Here is a 20,743-nt window from a genome sequence, read left to right on the forward strand (position 1 = left end):
GTGATTGGTCAATACTTGGTCAAGCCTACGAATAGCAGGTGGTAAGATTCAGGGCCTTGAAGTGGCATGTAATCAAGCTACTGGATGAGAGGAGACATCAGATCCTGAGGCTGATTTACATAAGGTCTTAAAGGTACACTACAAAAGACTGTCTGCTGTAAAAGATGTCGTCTGAACTGCTGAAATTATTATCTTTCAGTTATTTTAATAATTTCCATTACACCAAAAACGGAGACCAGAACGCTTCTGACATCAAAATCTTGTCCCTGTCACAGATTCTGCATTTATATGTGGATATCTGTTTATAGAGATGTAACAATAATCAGCACAGTCCAGCACATAAAATGACGTCTTAACTTTAGAGCTAATGGTACTGGTGGTAGCTTCATATTTACTGTGCAGACATGAGAGCAGTGTAGATCTTCACATCTAATTCTTGGCAAACTAGCAAAAAAGTGTTTTTTACAAAATGCCAAACTATTCCTTAAAATACAAAATCTTTAAAGAATAATTTTGGAATACAACATATAGCATCATCTCATCATCATTTCATGACAATAGTAATATGAACTTACCACACATGCTGCCTGCACAGCCTCGGACACACTGCCTGCGTTGGGATCGCACCAGAACACATGACACTGGAAATGCTGGTTCCCAGTGTCCATAATGAAGGCAAAAGAGTGTATGTCTCGGCCCACGCCCATGAAGGACAAGAAACGCACTCGACACTCCACCAACACCTCCTCTTCCTCTTCCTGCACAGACAGCCAAGAGGAAAATTAGATCTGCGCTAAACTCTATTAGATCTCCCTCTCTAATCTACAAGCACATTCACATCTTTTATTTATCGGTTGCTCCTCAGGACAACAACAAAAAGTCCCTTGCCTTTTCTTTGATGACAGCCAAAGTGGTGTCAGCAATACTCAGTATGACAGGAGTCCAGTCCTCTTTGCCTGTGGAGGACAGGAGGCTCTCTATGGCCCCATTTATGATGTCCATACCTGGGGACAAAGTACAGGAGAGGCTGCGCAGTGAGACAGTGTGTGATGGATTTTATTATAGGCTGCAGGATGCGTTATGACGTGTGTATCGGTTTCAGGGTTAGTTGAGGTTTACCTATGGGGCGAGACACAGACGTCATACCCAGATACAGCACATGAAACTTCTGCACCAGCTCCGTCTTTGGCATGGGAAACTCTGCAGAGAGAAAATACACACACATTAAAACACACTCACAGACGCGCATTAAAACACACACACACACAGGCACAGACCGCCCGCAGGGAATTTTATCTCACGACAACATCTAACGCAAAGTTCCAAAAGTAAAGTCCACACATGATAATTGGCTTAAACCAGAGAAATAAACAAACACTGGTGAATATTTTAATATTTTAGGGTGCTGTTGACATGATTAGAGCATGAAAAATATAGGATATAGGCGTGCAGGATCTCAGAGTTTTCTGCATGAACACCCAGCTGTGCTTGTTTACACAATGGCCTGTAGGCAGAAAGGATGAGTGACTGAGGATGATCAAAGATGTTGTATCACCTGCATTGCAATCAGCACATAAGTTAACATCGTTTACCCCCAGGGACCTCGTTATTAACACACCCTGCAATTAGCTGCGTAAGCCTGAGATGGTTCCTGACAAGGCAAAAGGCCAAGCTCTAAACGTGGTTAACTGTTTAACTTTGGATTTTAAAGAATGTAAATCCTCCAATGTGCTGAAAAACGAAATTATACAAAGTCAACACAGGCCTTCACAGCTGAAGAATCCCCCTCCACATGGTGACATTATTTATTAACTATCTTCTGTATCACTAGTCAACATGGATTTAAAAAATGAGGGTTAATTGCAACATGAAATTAAATATTATTGAGACTGTTAAAATGTCATTATGTTGAATGACAAACTCAGATCAGGGGGTAAATTAGAGCATTTATATACAAACCTAATAACATCTGTATAATATACAACTGTTAAATGAAACCTTTGATCAAGTTTAAGGTGCTGACCATGTGCTGCAGCGTCTCTGGTCTGAGTGCAGACTTTTGTTTGCACCCATTAACACAAAATAAAATGTTGAAATGAATGAAATGCTGAAAAACAAAAGGCCAGTCACTAAAATGTTTCACACGAGCCAATTACAAATCTTCAAGAAGGTCTCAGTCCGGTTGTTTTTGTGCATACCTGAGTGCAATTGCTGTGTTCACACCTGCCCAAACGAACCTCACTTAAAGGGCAAACAAACTTGAGTTCGACTGAACCAAATCAAACGGGGCAGGTGTGAAAGCACCCTGAGAGTCAGTGTTTTTACTCTCTTTGGTGGAAAGTTTCAAGCCTTTGTAACCTCTGACCACATCCAGCATTACATGGGTGTGGTTGGCTTGGCTTTGTTGCACCTGTTACACAAGTATACATACACTTAAAAATTTGTAGCCTCCGGGTTTACTTTTGGGGAATGCGGCCCACTGAATATGCACAGTATGCACAGATTTCTCTATACAGTCATCTGCTCCAGGCATGCTACTTCATGTGCATACACTGCTACATGTAGCAACATGCTAACGTCAGGTAAATCATGTAATCGTGGTTGCCAATGTTATGTATTTTCTTCCCAAATTCATATTATATTCCTGCTGCAACCTGTCTCCTTGTAAAGATTTTGGTTGAGAAGCTTTTACTGGGAATTTTTCACTATAGAAAATGCCACTATACTCTGTCACAGTCATTCCCCCGGCTGCAGAGACACTGAGAGTGAGCAGATGTGGAAGACAGAAAACACTGACCAGTCAAATGGGCTTTTCTGTAGGGAGGATTAAGGAGACAGGCGCTAAAGCATTTCAGACAGAGGGTGAATGCAGGTTTTTCAGCACAGACAGTATGAGGAAAATAAAATGTTTTATGAACATTAAGGTATTTAAACATGCTTTAGTAGAAACCCAAAAATCCAAGTATGAGCCTGAAAATGAGCATTATAAATAATCTTTAAATACAGATAGACCAGCCCGCATATGACCTTCCTCATTCTGAGTTTCAGCCAATTTTGCACAATCCACATTTTAATTACTGAAGTTCAAAGATTAACAATCCATCATGAGCTCATCTCCATGTGATGGTATGGACTGACTGAGGGAAATCAATCATGGATAATGGCTTTTGCCTGGATTCACCTTATCAGTGTACTCCATGGAAAAAGTTCCCAATATCTCACACATTCAGAGCTGCTAAAGCTCTGGAAACAGCAGTTACATGAATGTTGAACAGCGAGAGGTTTTCATGCATTAATTTCATATTTAAAGTCGAGCTCAGGCAGGACAGAGCCGACGAGGTCAGCAGAGCCATTATCCCGGTGTTGGTGCTCATCCAAAATCATTTGGTGCTAATCTCCTAATATGTGTTCCAACACGGGATTGCACACACTCAGCTTCACTGGAGAGATCTAATCCAGGCGAGATCAAGAACTGTTTTCCATCCACTGCCTTTGCTCTGAATGGACCTCTAGAGCTCACGCACGGGTATATATTCAAGGACTGTGCTTCGCACTGGGCACCAATTGGTTGTTCAGTTAAAGGACTATGAGTTGAAGCAAGTAATAGCTTTAAAAGATGCGAGGGATGTTTCACCAATAAGTTCTTTGATCCTGGGGTTGGGATGGGTGCCGTGGAGCACCAGGCCTCGCCTGAAAGAAACACTAATTGGGTTTTAATGAGGTCGACTGCCTCTGTAAGTGAGGAGCCGATATAGTTCTTTTATATTCTGATGCCGGAGCTCCTTTCCCCCACGCTCAGCAGATACGCACACCAGCTGAAGTTACAGCAGAGGATGAATTGTGCTGGTGCTTTTTTCTCTTTCTTCCTATAATTACTTGGGACTGAGAGGAACAAGCGGTGGGACTTAGCAAAATGGGAAACGGTGAATAGAATTAGCGCTGGGAGGATAAAGCTCAGTGATTGTGGAGCGTGGAGTTGTTCTGGAGTCAGCGTTATCTGAGTGTAATTGAACCAAACACTGCTATCTTTTCTATTAACAAATGTTCACAGTCGCTCCTGAGGCGATAAGGTCATTTTTTAAAAAAAAAACACACATAGTATATGGTTTCAGATGTGGAGGAACGCTGTAATGTGAGACAAGAAACCACAGCAGGGAAGAGAGCGCACGGCTGACAAATCCAATTCTCTCATGAGGGAACTACAAAAGAACGAGACTCAAAGAAATAGATGTGTGCGCATGTGTGTGTGAGTGTGTGTGTGTGTACCTTGTAGGGGTACATCGGAGCCGGTCTGGGAGGAGCTGCCAGCTGCAGCCTTGGCACTTTTCCTTTCAGCCATAATCTAGAGAAAAAAGGAGGGGAGAAAAAGAGAAGAGGAGAGTAATCAGAATGGGAATGGGGAGAAGAGAAGGTAGGAAAGGTATGGCTGAGCGAAATAGGCTTAAATTAGCTATAAGGATAGTCTCACAAACAAGCATCCAAAAATATTTTTTTGCAATGAATTAATAACACAATCTAAAAGATAAGACTGATGATATTCTGAATTTTTTTTTATTGTCAACAAATCACGTAAAAAGACCATAACCATCATGTTAGTCCCTTTCTCAACACATTCCGACTTCCCAAACAGATGTGTTTCTACTGAAAATGTGAATCTTTAAACCTAGAAAAATGCGCTCATTAGAGTGCCACTCTCGACAATTCTTCTAATACCAGCAGATGTGCTGCAGCGCGTTTCACAATACACGCATTGTGTACTTTTGACGGAGCCGCAGTGCATTGCACAGAGTAGGAAAGAAGGGAATAGCCTACTTACTTACTTATGGTAGAAGGACAAATATCATGGGAAAATGACCAAATCAACAGCAAAATCTGCAAGTCTACAATATCAGACAGGCAAAGTGCTCGGCTTCGGAAACACCCCAACCAAGCATGTGGCAGACAAAACAAAATTATGTTGGAGCCAGACTGCGGAGAGCTGTGTCTGATGAAACTGTCCCTCCTGGCTCCCTTACAATAAAGATGGCGGCAAAGATAACAAAAATGGCTGATTTGTTTATCTCATATCGTGCTGACTTTTGTAGATGAACAAATCTGGCATGGAATTAATCTGCAGATGCTCCAGTTCAAAATGACACTAAAATTTTCTATGGATGGCGGTTTTTGAGCTATGGCGAAAGGCCAAAATGTGGCCTTCAACAGACGGTAAGACTTGTTTTAAGCTGAGCTGATTTTCAGAAAACACACGGCCCCTATCGACCGTTTGAGAGGAGGAGTGATGAGTCAGCAGTCAATAACAATATAAAACACTCAATTAAACAGGTCTTTGAACAGTTGTGAATCACCGCACATAAATGTGCACACAAAATATTAGTCTCATTGGTCCAGTAGTTTGTGAGATTTGCTAAAGACGGACAGATACACAAGCACACACTCAAACACACATGCACACACATGTTCAAATGCACGATCCCCTCCAGGCTTACACCTGGCAGAGATAACCAGTCACAATAATAAACTTAAATTCTTCCTGAAACAGCTTGGCACTGTAGTTGTTGGCAAATGTTACTGAAACAGGTGTAAACTATGTAATTAGTGGGGACTGTTTTCAGCCGTGGATTTAGTGTGCTAGTGAGGGAGTTTGTGGATTGACTCACAATAAACTAATCATACTAAAGGAACATGTCATCCAGCTTACTGATGTGTTTTTAATAGTTGTTAGACAACAATGGTGTTTTATGGCACAGTGGAATAAGCTGTGTCGCTTTGGCAACAAAGGTAATTCTTGTTAGACGATCAGTTTATTGTTGGTTTTGGTCTTTTCATGGGATTTGATGACAATAAGAAAAAAATACTACCAGCCTTATCCTTTAAAACCCTCTCTACCACATGGTATATCTAAATTCAGTCGTGTTGAAAGAAGCTGTCTCGCTTTTCTCTCTGCTCCTGCTCTCCTGCTGCAGTGTACACACTCTTTAAAAAGTGTTGAATAGTCTGCATGGCCCCTGCACTGAGCTGCTACAGATACTTGATTAATTGTAGGTGTCATTAATCAAAGTCTATGGTGAGTCTGCAACTCTGCTCACAGGGGAACATGCAAGAAGCCGCATGCATGCACACACACTCTCTCACACACACACACTCTCACACAGCGCAGCGCAGCTGCAAGACTCAGGTCACCAAGTTTCTCCGCTGCAGTAAAGAGTAGACTACCACTGTGTTTAAAATAGGCGGTGTGAAGAGTCATGGTTAAACACATATATAGAAATACAGACACACAGAAACATGCTATTCCTGTGATTCAGGGTAGGAGATATGAAGAAATTTACGTAAAGAAAAACATTCCTCTCTAAATGGGTCAACATTCCTCTGAGGAATAAAATCTGTATTTCCAGGTAGATACATCCTCTTCAAGGTCATTCCTGGTCTGAGGACGACTGGTTTCTCTTTGTGTGCAGAGGGATATCCGTAACACATTGATGTGTCAAGCAAATCCACAGAATTCAATGTTTATAATACACTACAACACCCATCAGTCAGTCTCCCTGCGAGAAACCATTTCAGTGATTAACTAATTCCTTAAAAAATTCACAAGAAATATTGCTGAACGTATTTTATCCGAACTATCAGCCAGGGGACAACCTGCCGAGTGCTGCTCCCACAACGCAGGGTGGAGGTTAAAGTCACCAAATGTAACGCAGACTTCAGTGTTCCATACAGTACATTTAAAAATGTTTAAATACATATTCAGTAGATTTCTAGAAGATGACAGCAAAAGTTAAAACATCAGCTCCAAATGAACATTATACACTGCTGTATCTACATATACAATAAGTAGAGGTACATTACAGAAAATATTTCAAGTCATAATCTGTATTCAGTCCATAAGGTGATGGGTTCTCACTCAGTCGGTGGATTGATTAGTGTTCCCTCCTGGAAAGTAAAACCTCTGCATTCCCGCCTCTTGGGGGAAGTACTACCTTCTCAATCCTAATATATGTTAGAGGGGAAACAGGGTGATTACATTCAACAAAGTGTGCTGCTACTGGAATAATTCATGTTTTTGCATGAGTTTCAACTACACTTAGGGGGCAAACAAACTTGAGTTTGAGTGAACCGAACCAAACAGGGCAGGTGTGAAAGCACCCTTAGTTTCTGAGGGTGTACAAAGGGGGCCACATGTCGAAAGATGGTCTTTTATATAGTGCCTTTCGACCACTCAATGGCTTTAACACTATGCTACATTCACCCTTTCATTCAAGCACTGGTGGATAAGGTACCACCTGTTCATCAGTTACGCACACACTCATGCACCGCTCGCACATCCATCAGTATCTTGCCCAAGGGTACTTCAACATGCAGACTGGAGGAGCTGTGGATCGAATCGCCAATCTTGCGATTAATGGACGGTCCGCTCTACCTCCTGAGCCACAGCCACCCGAGGACTGATCAACAACACGCCCTAATGATTATGCTCAACATACTCCCAAAGTCATGTATGACATGTAAGATGCTGGGCCCTCTTTTCCTGGCAGCATTTCAATGAGCTCAAACAGTGCTTCAACGGTTTGATATTTTTTTGCCTTAAAATCTGCTCTTTGTGGTGCTATGGTGCCAAGTGCAGTGTGCATAGTGAACATGTGGGAGGAGAGGGGCAAACAGGTGGGAGGTTCATTCAGAAGAAGCAGCATAAAGTGAGTTGTTGGTATTTTGGTGGAAATTGTGTCTTAGACGTTGTGCTAAGAATAGATGTTTTAGAACTACATCTGTTGCTGGTGCATCCAGCTGCTACCGATCTGAAAAGATTGTTTCCTGCATCCCCTGATCCGCTGTACATGAGCCTGGTGTTTGGTGGGTTCAGGTTAGGTGATCATCATCAATGTGTAAAATCTGTAACTATGTGACCCTGTTGTATTCACCGGGTAGTTGGTATTTTAGATACACACACACACACTGAAAAAAGTCTTTTCTCACTCTGTAACCTGAATCTTATCTCCTCTCCTTGCTCTAAAGGCTCTTAAAAACCTCTCTCTATATCTCTGCTCAACTCTTACTCCTCCAGTGAGAGATAACAGAAATCTTGTCAGGGCACTGCCACTGTGTTTTGCACTCCTGGCTATTAGTTTCACGTAGGAGTAGCATCAAAGTTACAGCCTCAAAAAGTAGCTCTGAATAACTGCATCAGCAGTCTCTCTTCAACAGTCCCCCTGATTAAAGCCTGATAGCTTGTTTCAGAGCAGCAGATAAGCTCATTCATGCGGAGGCAGCGACAGTAATGACACCCACCTTGGAGCAGATTTCGTGGAGACTTGTGGCTATGGCTGCGGCAGGAGTATCACATCGGAACACGTGGCACTTCAGCACCCGCGTGTTTTTGTCTCTCGCCACGTAGGCAAAGTCCCTGAAACACGACAAAACACACAAGAATTACCACACATGAATTTATAATGCAAGAAACAAACTTGATGCATCTCTACCGCAGATGTCCCAAACATTTGGGTCTGTTAAAGGGGCAGTAAGTCAGAATCTCTGTTGTCCCATAATACAGATGATTCAGTAATTATACCTCACTGAGTGGGGGATCTTCCAGCCTGTACACCTATTGTTTAAATTTGAATGACTTATGAAAGTTTCTTTACACATTCCCTCGCTGCACTGTTATGCTTATAAGTGGCAGAAAATGCACAAGCCACAATAGATATCACACTATCATTTTGAAGACAGGGAAAAAAAGAAAATCAAAAAAGGAAAAGGAATCATTTTAAAGAGGACTTATGCTCATTTTTAGGTTCGTGTATTTGGGGTTTCTACTATTAGATGTTTACATACTTTTCATTCAGTTTTAGCGCCCCCCTCCCAAAAAAGCCCAGTCTACTTTGATTGATCAGCATTTCTGGGTCTTTCGTAACTTTGTGTCTCTGCACTGCCACTGTATGTTCTGAAATTGGGGAGAAATTAACAGCATCAGCAACCAAGACTACATGTTCCCCTGACGTTAGCATGTAGCCACATCTACATTAGCTGTATACTAGCTGCAGGGCGATGACACTGTCAGAGTATAGCTGTACTTTTTAAAGTGAAAAATCACCAATAAAAACTTCTAAACACAACTGGACATGTTTCAGTGGGAATATGATATAAATCAGGGAGAAGTTTACAAAATAGGTGACCGCAATTTTTTTCTGACATTAGCATGTAGCTACATGTATGTTAGCTGTGTACTTGCAACCAGGGAGTGATTGTAACGGAAAATAACAAATAAAAGCTTCTCAACACAACTGGACATGTTCCTGCAGGAATATGATCTGAAACTGGGGAGAAATTAACAACATCAGCAACCAAGATTAGCCTAAATGTTTCCCTGATGTTAGCATGTAGCTACATGTATGTTAGCAGTGCACTTGTAGCTGGGGAATGACCGTGACAGAGTATAGCAGCAGTTTTTACTGTGAAAATCCCTTACAAAAGTTTCTAAACACAATGGGACATGTCCCAGCAGGAATATGATCTGAAACTGGGGAGAAATAAACAACATCAGCAATCAAGATTACATTTCTCTGATGTTAGCATGTAGCTACATGTATGTTAGCAGTGTACTTGCAGCCGGGGAATGATTATAACGCAGAATGGCAACATTTTCTACCATAAAATCACAAATAAAAGGCTTCTAAACACAACTATACATATCCCTGCAGGAATATGATCTGAAATCTGAGAGAAATGAATAACACCAGCAACCAACATTACATGTTTTCCTGATGTTAGCAAGCAGCTTTATTAGTAGTGTAGGCTATGTAATGTAAAGACTTGCTGTAACATGCCTGCAGCAGATGACCATTTAAAGAAATCTGGCACACTATGTCTTATATCAAACTTTAAATCACAAGCAGTGTCTGCTGTTTTTACAAGAGGTGTAGACTCGAGTCACACGACTTGGACCACAGACACAAATTTAATGACTTTAGACTCAGCTTGACAAAACCAAACTTGCAACTCAACTTGGGCTTTAACACCAATGACTTGTGACTTCACTTGGACTTGAACCTTTTGACTTGATAACTTCCCCCAAAGATTTTAAAGTATGTTACTTGAAAAGTGTGCCACAAATCAATTAATTTCATTTCCTGAATCACCTAATGTTAATGCTATTCATACCCAGCAAGTCAACACAGCAAGCCGATTTTTCTTCTTTAATTTTACAAATGTTTATCTTATTATTTTAACCTTTGGCCATGTTTAATATGAACATCCTGGAGGCAGACACAAAATGCAGAAAAGCATAATAGAGCCCCTTTAACATTAGGTAAGTGTGCACGTACGGAGATAGGAGAGAACAACTATGGGTTATTCAGGGCTAAGGAAATACAAAACATGATAAATAACCTCATTACATTAACAGGACCATCACTGAATTCCATCTTTTTGTGAATTCGCCTTAATGACATTTGTTCCAACTCATAACACTTCTTCATTCCATATATTGTATATGTGGGAGAGTCAGATTTTATCCACTTAATGTTAATAACCTGAATAGCTGCAACCAGCTGGATTTTCAGCAAACAGATTATAGTTTTCCTCCCAAAGCCTCACAGTATTACTCCTTTGAGAGCCACCTTTGGACATTGTTGCATATTCAGATTCAACACGTCTTCCCAGAGGGCACCTCGCTTAGGGCCAATATGTGGGTATGATTGCCAATTTGTATTTTACATTCCCTTCAGCATTTTTCCGGAGTTTGTTGGGTTCAATTTTGAGCAGCATCTTAAAATGATATCTTACTAATAAATCACTGTCCATTTGAAATCCCTCCCAGGTTTTCAGCCCATTATTTTATTCTCATACCCTGCATTAAGCACTGCTCTATTGGGGTGGATTTTCACATATTTTCTTCATTCTGTACGTGCTAACAGGAGGTGACTCTTTGCAAACATCAAAAAAGTCTGTCCTTGGACTTGTCTTCTGTTTGGAAACTATAACTTTCAACCCGCCTCTCTGCAGCTGTTTGCGCTGTCAGCTGTTCAACAATAAAGAGCCCACAAAATTAATTGCAAGAAAAAGAAATGACAACACACAATTATTATTATTTCCCCATTTTGCATCATTATATTTACTTATTTCTTGTTGCAGCTCTGCTCTAATTAGCGCCCTAATTTATTGTGAAAATGCTGCTTCGTTATTTGTGTCATGTGCAGGCCGCCAAAAGAATTGGTGGTGTTGCTGTAATTCAAACCAGTCAAGGTTTATTTGGTGAATATATAACTTAAAGCCCCTTTAACATGATGCATGTTTCATGCTGTGGCTTCATAAACACCAGGTTTCTCTATCCGTATATTCCAGAACTGAAAATGGTGGGTTTTTTTGTTGTTGTTTTTTTGCTACACTGACACACACAGGTACACATGAGCACACAGGAATGCAGATGTGCGTCCCAGTGCCCGAGGAAACTATGTGCCAAGCGCTTCACAGAGGTGTGCCACGTGGGAGAAACATGAGAAGTGTGAGGGTGAGACAGAGAGAGGAAGCTCCACCGGGAAAGAAACTTTCTGCATAAAGTGGGTGGGAGATGAAACACAGCTACACACACACACACACACACACTGAAGATGAAAGATAGACACATTTCTTCCTCATTAACAGGTGAGACAGGCTGCGGAACAAAAAGGTAGGAGGATGTGCCAGGACTGAAATGATTGAGTAAACAGATAAAACAGAGTGAAAGAGGGCAGTGGGGACATGCGGAGAAGCCAACTGGATGGCAGTGCCACCAGATGCAGCTGAACAGCTTCATGCACACACACACACAAACACACACACACACACACACACACACTGCACACTCCCAAATAACCATAGACACAAACAGAAATATGGCAATCACAGCCGGCATTTATCACAGCGGGCTCTTTGTGTTTATGAGTCCATTATCCCGACTGTCTCCTCTGCTTAATTGTGTGCTCACACACTTTGGGTCGATAATGCTCTGTGCCTGTGGCCAGAAAAGAAAGTGCAATGATCTGTGTGTGTGTGAGTGTGTGTGTGTGTGTGTGTGTCTGTGGTGTGTATGCATCCAGTACACTTCGTTCAGGGACATTTGAGCAGTGTGTCACCAAAGCAGCATGAGTGGCCTTGCCTCGCACACTACAAATGGTTCTTTTATGACTTCTGTCCCCTCTCTGGGGGATCAAAATGCTATAAAACAGCATGCAACTCTTAATAGGAAATAGCCCGTGGCCGGTCTGGCTCGCCGATGATTTAACACCAGTGATTTAGACCTTCAGTAGTTGCTTGTGTGCTCCTGTTAAGAGCAACAGTGACTCCGGGCGAGGCAAAGCCACTGATTTGATACCTGATGTGACAGACGTGATTGCACAAGGGCATGGGGTGGGAGTCTTGACACAGAGATTACTGGAAACAACAGAGAGCCACGATCACACTTGAACACACCACAAAGAGCGGTTACCTTTCTCTGGATCCCGGGAAGCAGAGGGAAGAAGGGTGGTGATAAGGGAAATGGTAAGGAAAGAAAAAATGAGTTCCAGAAAGATGGGAAATTATAAGACAGGAAAAATGGGAGGATGAGAATAGTGTATTACGGCAAAAAAAGGAGTGGAAGATGGAATAGGGGAAAAAAAACAAGAGAAACGTTAATACACACGACATACTGAGTCAGAAACAGACACAGCACTCTTTCACCTCAATCACTGTCTTCCCGTGAGGTGTGTGTGTTGTATGTGTGCACTGGAGCTCAGGTCTGTGTACTTTTCATTTCAGTGGCTTAGCGTTCCACCACATTATGACACAGCACACCTTTCCCATTAGACGTGCCAACATACTCACACACTCACACACCTTGTTGTTGCTGCAGCCCCCCCCCCCATCTCCCTCCTCTCAGTTTCTCTTTCATCCTCCCTTTTGCATTCGCTCTTTAATCTTCTTCTCCCTCTTCCTCGGCTCTCTCTCGCACTCCTCGTACTCACTCTCTCCTTTTTCCACAACAGGAGAAGCCCCCGAAAAAAGAACAAAGACGCAACACAGAATGATTCATATCAACAGTGTAGCTCATCACAGCCGCTCTCTTCCATATTATAGTCTGTGACGCTCCATTATCAGGAACAGCAGAGAGGAGGCACGGGCTGAATCAAGAACAGAGGGCTAATTCAAACATTGACTGCGTTTGATTCTTTGACGATCCACTTAGGAAGAAGTAGTGTGTGTAACTGTGTGAACTTGTGTGTGTGTGTGTACATGCCGCATATAAAATGCATCTCTTTCCCTCTGTGTTTCTCTGTGTTTGGATTTCATTCATGATTTTCTTTGCTCCGACTCCATTTACTTGCCACTCTGCCTCCCTCTGCTCCACTTCTAATTCAGACTCCATGCCTCCTTCACTGTCAGTCACTTTGCTGGAATTGGATTTCAGTGTCAAAATTCTGAATGGTGCAAGAAAGCTGCTCTCTACATACCTCTGCAATGTACCCCTTTCTTCTATTTTTTACGACTAATTTGCATGAGTGTCAGTCTGAAAGTGTTGAAAGAGCTTTGCTGCTGATGGGAGAACGACATCACACCTGATTCAAACCCAGGACAGACTCCTGCCTCCCAAAACACCTTCAGTACTGTTGTGCTCACACTGACCTTACTTGATTTTGACAGCACTAAACTGAGCCAGCAACGAGCGGAAATACCTTATTCTATTTATTTTTCTCCACACTTGAAAACAGAGCATTTCAAAAGCAAGAAATATTGAGACTTTGGAACACAATGACTGAAAGCTTGGTCAGGCGGTAAATTCATGAATCCATCTTTTTAATGTTGCCTATGATCGCTCACTCAAAATGTTAATGAAGCTAATAATCATACAAAATAAGTCATTGAGTCATATTATGTTTACTTTGTCAGATGGCCTCACAGCAATAAAATGTTGATTTGATGAGTATTTCAGTGCAGCAACACTGATAATACCGTTAATCTGCTTAACTGGGAGCATTTATGAGCTGCGATTATAATCATTCAGTCGTCTGACACACAGGAACAAAAAGTTAATGGGAACAACTAAAGCAGTGGTTCTCAACTGGTTCAGCCATGGGTTGAGATTTCATTAGTTTAAGATCCACACAGTCTAATATATTCAGCGCCACACTTGTGTTTGGCCATGTCGTTGAGCTAATTTGCTGTCTCTGTCAAGCAGCTGTCCATTTGTCATTCTCATTCTACAGCAGGATTCATTCTACACAGCTCTGTATCAGAAATTCACTGTACTTAAAAATAGTGTGTTTTTTACAACTATGACACATTTGTGAGTCAATTGCAGTCCATTCAGAGTGGACCCAAGACCCACTATTGTACCCCAACCCACCAGTTGGAAACCACTGAACTTAAGTGTGTGTTTGACTAGTATAACACTATACAGGTGATGATGGAGAGCAAGAGGGGAAAGAACCTGGGGATCCCACCTGAGAGATTTTTGACCAGCCACCAACCAAACTCAGTACAATTTTAATATTATATTATTTAAAGGAGACACTACAGGTGGAAACATTGTTTTTTCATGCACTGGTCAATTTGAGATTTTGTTCTTTTTTTGCTTACATAAATGAGTTCCTTTAGACTAGTGGAAAGAAAATGTCCAAAATACACATTTAGGTGTTTATTTTAGTACAGATTTATGTTCTGGAAATTGATGCAAAAGGCACATATTTAGTTAGATACTGCCTCATTTCCATGTTTAAACATACAATTTCAGAAAACCTGTACTACAAAAAATATTGTCTTAATATAAGTAATCAACTGAGGAAGATTCATGGTGATATCTATGAGTAGTCATTTTAACCTCTTCACCTGGTGTCTTACCTTTGGTTTTAAAAATGTATGAAATTTTAATTCAATTCAATTTCATTTATATCACAAATCACAATTTGCCTCAGAGGGCTTTCCATCATATGACATCCCTCTGTCCTTGGAATAAGCGAATAGGGAAAAATTCTCCAAAAAACCTTTAACAGTGTGAACATTGTGAACATGAGCTACTTCTCTCAAAGCCAGAAACCAGAGAGTTTAGTCTCAAACTTGTGATGTCATTAAGACAATGAATGGGAGCCTGATTTTGTGGACCAACAGAATGTTTGTTTTCTTTTTTATACCCAAATGAGCTTTACTCTATTGTAGTGTTCTCAGAAACAGAAAATGTCCCCACATACTCAGAATATTCCCCTTAGTACTCTCAGGGCCGAATTCACAAAAGGATTGCGTGGCTTTTGCGGCCGCTAAACCGGTAAAAATGGAGCAAACAGATACGGTCTAATTCACAAAGCACGCGCAGAGGGTGAGATGCTCCACTAACTGCGCTGCCAAGCAGATTGTGTCTCGGTGCTCCGGTGTTATTTGCACGTATTAAAATGAGGTACTATGCATATATTTGGCGCAAAAATTGCCCCTTTCTATGCAAATGAGCCTCATTGATAAACAACGTCTAATTCACTAACACCAGCGCTAATAGCCACACGCAGTTTGAGTGAAGTAAATAACGTCTTTAGAAAGCTGGTGCAAACTGGGCGCTCCTCTGTGGAAGCCTCTCGCCCAGACTTTCCAGTGATCGTGGCAGCAGTGATCGTCTGTTAAATCAGTCTGTAAATAATATTTTGACATTATTATTATAATCATTATTACTTTAATGGCATCCGAAGATATTGATGCGTTGAACAGGTGACAGTCTGCGGTCGTTCTCAAAACGCACTTCTGTCACGCACTTCAAAAGCAACTTTCAATAATTTATTTTACGAAACGGGGGAAACAAACGTGAACAAAAACGGTTCCATAATTCATATTAAATTCAAAAGATAACGAAAAAACAGCTACAAGTGAGAGGGAATAGTGATAAAGTGGTCAAACTTGGTCAAATCCACAGCCTCAACCCATCCGACACTGTTAGACTGACTCACCAGCAGACATCACTACATGAGGGTATACAGTATTCAGTACTTTGCCAAACAAAGTCTGCCATTGTTCTGCCACGGTGTTCTTGGCGCAAAGCCAGCATTTATACTTTGCCATGTGTGGCTTATTGCAATCAGGGGCAAATCAGGGGCAAACTGCACTCAGCTGCCAAACTTTGTGGACGTGTTTGCGCTGGTATATCATTAGCGCAATATCCTTTGTGAATAGGACGTTAAGACGGAGCAAACTGCGGGTGCAAGTGAAGTGCAATTCAAGGTGCTATCAGCGGCCGCAGTTCATTCTTTGTGAATTCGGCCCTCAGTGTCATCTAAAACATCTCTCCCAATTAATTGTCATGGAGCAGCTCCAGACTTTATAACCTATGACATCACAAATTTGAGTTTAAGCACTAGAGTTTTTGGATTTGGGAGAGAGTTCATGTTTGCTAATATTTTTGGACTGCCCTAGACCATAGGAATAACATATATGAATTTCAAAATAACTAAAAGCTTTACACCTCTAGTGTCACACATTTTTTTATCTTTGTAGTGGGGAATACTAAATTCCTCTCTTTTTAATTTAATCTCATTTTTGCCTGTAAATGAGATCTTTGCTGAAAACCCTGATTCAGCCTTAAAAAACCCTCCACATATAATGCATGTTATATTGTAAACTCAACATTAGGTCATGACCTCAGTGCCCTGCTGACATCAGCGGCGTTGACAGAGCTTTTCATGAAAACACCCTAAAAACAGAGGCGTGAACTCTGGTTTCTTTCACTCTTAAACAGCCTTTTTCAAATCGTCGGTTTAGTGAGGAGACAGGAGAGAGGAAAAAGAAGAGAGGCAGAGATGCTGTCTTATTTTGGCAGTGAGGAGCAGTTATCCCTGACCTCAGTTAATGGAGGGGGTGACACATGGTACAGTGAGAAAGCAGCGAATCAACAAACAACTAAAGATAAATGACACACAGACCTCAGATATGTAGGGGGAGTTTTGGCAGGAAAGTGAGGAGAGAAGATAGATAGATAAAATGTCGAGAGAAGGGAGTGATAAAGGCGGGAGGCCAGAAAGCCGAAATGAAAAGGTGGGAGTGAAGCAGAGAGGAATGGGAACGAGGTATGAGACTCACTAGAGGACTGATGGTGGAGGAAGAGGTGGAGAGCAAAAAGAGAGGTAAAAAGACGTATGAGATGAAAGGTATGAAAGCAGAGAGATGAGTTAAAGCAATACTCCCACCACTCGTGTGTTTTTTCTATCTGTGTGAGTGTGTGTGTGTGTGTGTGTGTGTGTGCTCCACATATTTCCAGAGCTGAATAAAGGATGACTGACTTACTACTACCAATCTCTCTTTGATCCTGATGGCTGTGAGGCAGACTCGCCTGGAGAGGATGCGTACAACTCAGAGATTAAATGAGGTCACGGCTGCAGATGTATGGTGGAAACTGGGTTTGAGAGAGACGCACGGAACCGTCAGTGTCTGCAGCTCTGACATCAGTCATCCGCCATCAGTGGTACTAACAGTGTAGTAGTAACATTTGCATATGTACAGCTGAAGGAAAATCCCGCCCTCGCATACTTAAACATGGTTTCAGTTTGTGACACTTAATGCCTCATGCATTCCCACATTTCAGTTATGTTCAGATCCCCTATACCTGCAATGGGTTTCTCATTCATCACATTACAAAACAAGCCACCAAATAGGGTGCAAACATATCACACGCTGCTGACAAATGCTGCTGACAAATGTAAGAAGAAGAAATGTGAAAAGAAAATCTATAATGCAAAAGGCGTCAGCGCACTGATGCTGAGGTTGGTTGTGAAATTGATGTCTTTGCCTCTCTTGTAATGGTTTTCTGCATGAAATAGGACTATTGATTGTTAGTGTAAATGCAAGAAAAGCTGCAACCAAAAGCTGATTTTTTTTTCACGTTCATGTTTGATATGTGGTTGATGAGATGTGACGACGAGCTGAGTTTAGGGACCGTCTTACAAGTGCATGCAAAATGGCTCAGGCTTTTGTCAATAGCTTTCTCAGTTTTTCGTCTATTGACACTTTAAAACAGGGGTGTCAAACATATGGCCTGCGGGCCAGAACTGGCTCACTAAAGGGTCCAATCTGACCCACCGGATGATTTTGCACACCTCATATTGATGCACTTGTGAAGTCCAAGAGATGCTAGTATTTAGGAGCAAGTTAAACAGTGAGTACTTCATCCAAAATGCTGCTTCAGAGACATTTCCCTGACCAGAATACAGTTCTCTGGAAAAACAATATTTTATTGTGGTCATATTTTAAGATATTAAACACTGTGCAAAGTACTGTCGACCAGCAGCTTCAATACAAATAATCTGTATCAGACTTCTATCTTAAAACAATATAGGTGGGAATGTATTGCTAAAGCACTGCTAAAACTTTTGACTTGTAAATGGTTTGTAAGGCAAGAGATAACTTCACCTGCTTCCTCAAAGCTTTCACTTAAGTTTGGTGTGGTGATGCGAGTGCTACTACACAGCAGGAGTGGATGTAGTGTGAAGTGAATGTAAAAATGCACATGTAATGACAGTGAGTTACTACTCACTGACTGAATTTGGAAAAACTTGTTGAAACTGTACTTATTTTTCTTAAGATATCTCAGACTGTTCATCATCTGTTTTGTAAAAGCAAAATGTTTTCACAATGTACTTCTATTTCTTTACACTAATAGAAACAGAACAATTTGGAGGTGTTGTTATCCACAGGTTATGTTGCAATGGTTTTACTGGTCCGGCTCACTTGAGATCAAATTGGGTTGTAAAATAAATGTTATAGTTTTACAGTTTGCCTTCAAATATTCAGTAAAAACTGAACAAATATGATCTCATTTCTTTAGTTTGTAAACAACAGTAACTCAGAGTGAGATTGAGATTCTGTATACAATATCAATACTTCAACAAAATAAAATTTACCACAAATTACACATTTAAACAGCTCCCAAATACAAACATGTACCCTGGGATCTATATATATGAATCAACAGGTGATTTCCTTCCCTCTTAGCGAAATCCTAAATGATTGAGTTGTTTTTTTTCCACCTGGACCTTTATGCTCTGCCATTTCTCCTCTAATCATCACGCAGTAACCTGTGACAGGCTGTTATGATACCAGAACTATCACACATTCACATACATGTAGTTTTTGGTCGAGCCACGAGCTTCACATAGGTTTACATTACCAAAGGCTTATGACAAAATCATTTGACGACACTAACTACCGTGTGCACACAGAGAGATGAGAGGAAGAGACTCTGTGCTGCTGCCAGAGGAGCCGCTGAATGAGTTCCCTTTGAGCGGTAAGTCGCTAAAAGAGTCTGAGAAGTCCGGGGCTGTTCATAAAACATTCAGGACGCCACAGTTTATTCCACACTACTGAAGCTGCTCCTCTTTTTGGAACCACTAGAGAGTCAGTGATAATTTTGCTTTCAGCCATGCTTGTTGTTGCCATGCGGAACAGTATGACCTCAATATGTCAACAAGTTGAAATATTGCAAGTATTACAATATGAATTTTATTTATATGATATTAAAAATTATACAGGATATGATACAGCACACCCCTGTATATTAACATTAACCATTAAACAGCTTTGTTGAACTTTGTATTTTTAGAGTGTGGTTCAAACACAAATCTTGCTTTATCATTTGATTAACTCAGGTGCATGCATAATATATGATGCTATTTTGTGTGAGAGGCTAAACTTATACATACTACGAGGAGCATGAATGGCAGTAAAACCCAATTTTAGGCAGAAAATTAGACAACTAACTCTGGTAAAAAAAGAAATGCTTTTTTGTGTGTGAAATAAACATAGATAGTAGCTCCATGTTACACTCCACATGATGTCACATTGTTACTTTTGACCATTTAGCCATAAAAAAAAGAAAATTACAACAGTAAACACACAGTGGGCCCATGTGTGGAGGTACATCAGCATTAACTGCTGTGTGTTGAGTGATGTTGGTTTTGTGGTGTTTTTCCTCTTTTCATTTTTCTTCCATAAACAGACAACTTTCACTGATGACTTGGTGTAATTAAAATGCAAGCAGTTTTGACAAACTTTCCACAGAATGACTTCACTTTGCATCTTCAGGTGCTAAAATGGCGTAATAAAACTAATGTGTCCGCAACCGCTGCAGTAAAAGAGGCTTTTTAAGAGGCAGTGAAAACAACACAAATGTAAGTAGTCCCCAGCCTGCTCTGCTCTGCTGTACTTTCTTCTGCTCGGTAGCTTCCAGTATCGCTCAGCAGAGACTCGTGTCCTCTCCAAACCATCTGTCACGCGCGCACACACAAACACACCGAGCGCCGTGGCATCACACACACTTCACACAGACTTCAATTATCAAACAGCTTTGCAGAGTGTCTGGGTAGTGCCGGCCGCTATGCTAATGCACTTACATATGCTAATTGCACAGCCAAATGCTGATTAGAAATGTCTGAGGAGGAAGTTCTTGTGACTCTCCTGTCACCGGAAAGTAGACAGGGAGGCAGCGAGGTCCCAGGTGTGTGTACAGTGTGTGTGCGTACGAGGAAATATGTTCTACTTATTGATTGTAACTGAACTGGTAACTCTATGATTACTGACAGTGTTGTGACTTTGGCTCCAGTCCAAAGGGGATGTGGATCTGATCCAGTTTCACAGTGAGATTCACCGCAGAGCTATGACAGGCGAGAGTATTGCTGGAGTGGAGGCAACAGCTGGATGGTGATTTAGAGGAAAGCCCTTTCATCACACTGTAAAGAGAATAAAAAAACACCTTGCAGGTACATTT

The 20,743-nt window shown here is 41.2% G+C and overlaps 1 protein-coding gene across 4 annotated transcripts in view; it reads right to left on the minus strand.

Annotated features, from left to right (window-relative positions):
- The window catches only part of LOC126389266 (amyloid beta precursor protein binding family B member 2-like), a 58,032-nt gene that overhangs the window by 3,385 nt on the left and 33,904 nt on the right, over positions 1–20,743 (minus strand). For all 4 annotated transcript variants that reach the window (XM_050042844.1, XM_050042842.1, XM_050042843.1 and 1 more), the window contains 5 exons: positions 8,287–8,401; positions 4,267–4,342; positions 1,120–1,200; positions 889–1,004; positions 576–758 (listed from right to left, as the gene is read on the minus strand). In XM_050042844.1, coding sequence (XP_049898801.1) covers positions 576–758; positions 889–1,004; positions 1,120–1,200; positions 4,267–4,342; positions 8,287–8,401 — 571 coding nt within the window. The remainder of the gene's footprint in view (positions 1–575; positions 759–888; positions 1,005–1,119; positions 1,201–4,266; positions 4,343–8,286; positions 8,402–20,743) is intronic.

This window comes from Epinephelus moara, chromosome 4 (assembly GCF_006386435.1).
Source record: "Epinephelus moara isolate mb chromosome 4, YSFRI_EMoa_1.0, whole genome shotgun sequence".
Classification (NCBI taxonomy): Eukaryota; Metazoa; Chordata; class Actinopteri; order Perciformes; family Serranidae; genus Epinephelus; species Epinephelus moara.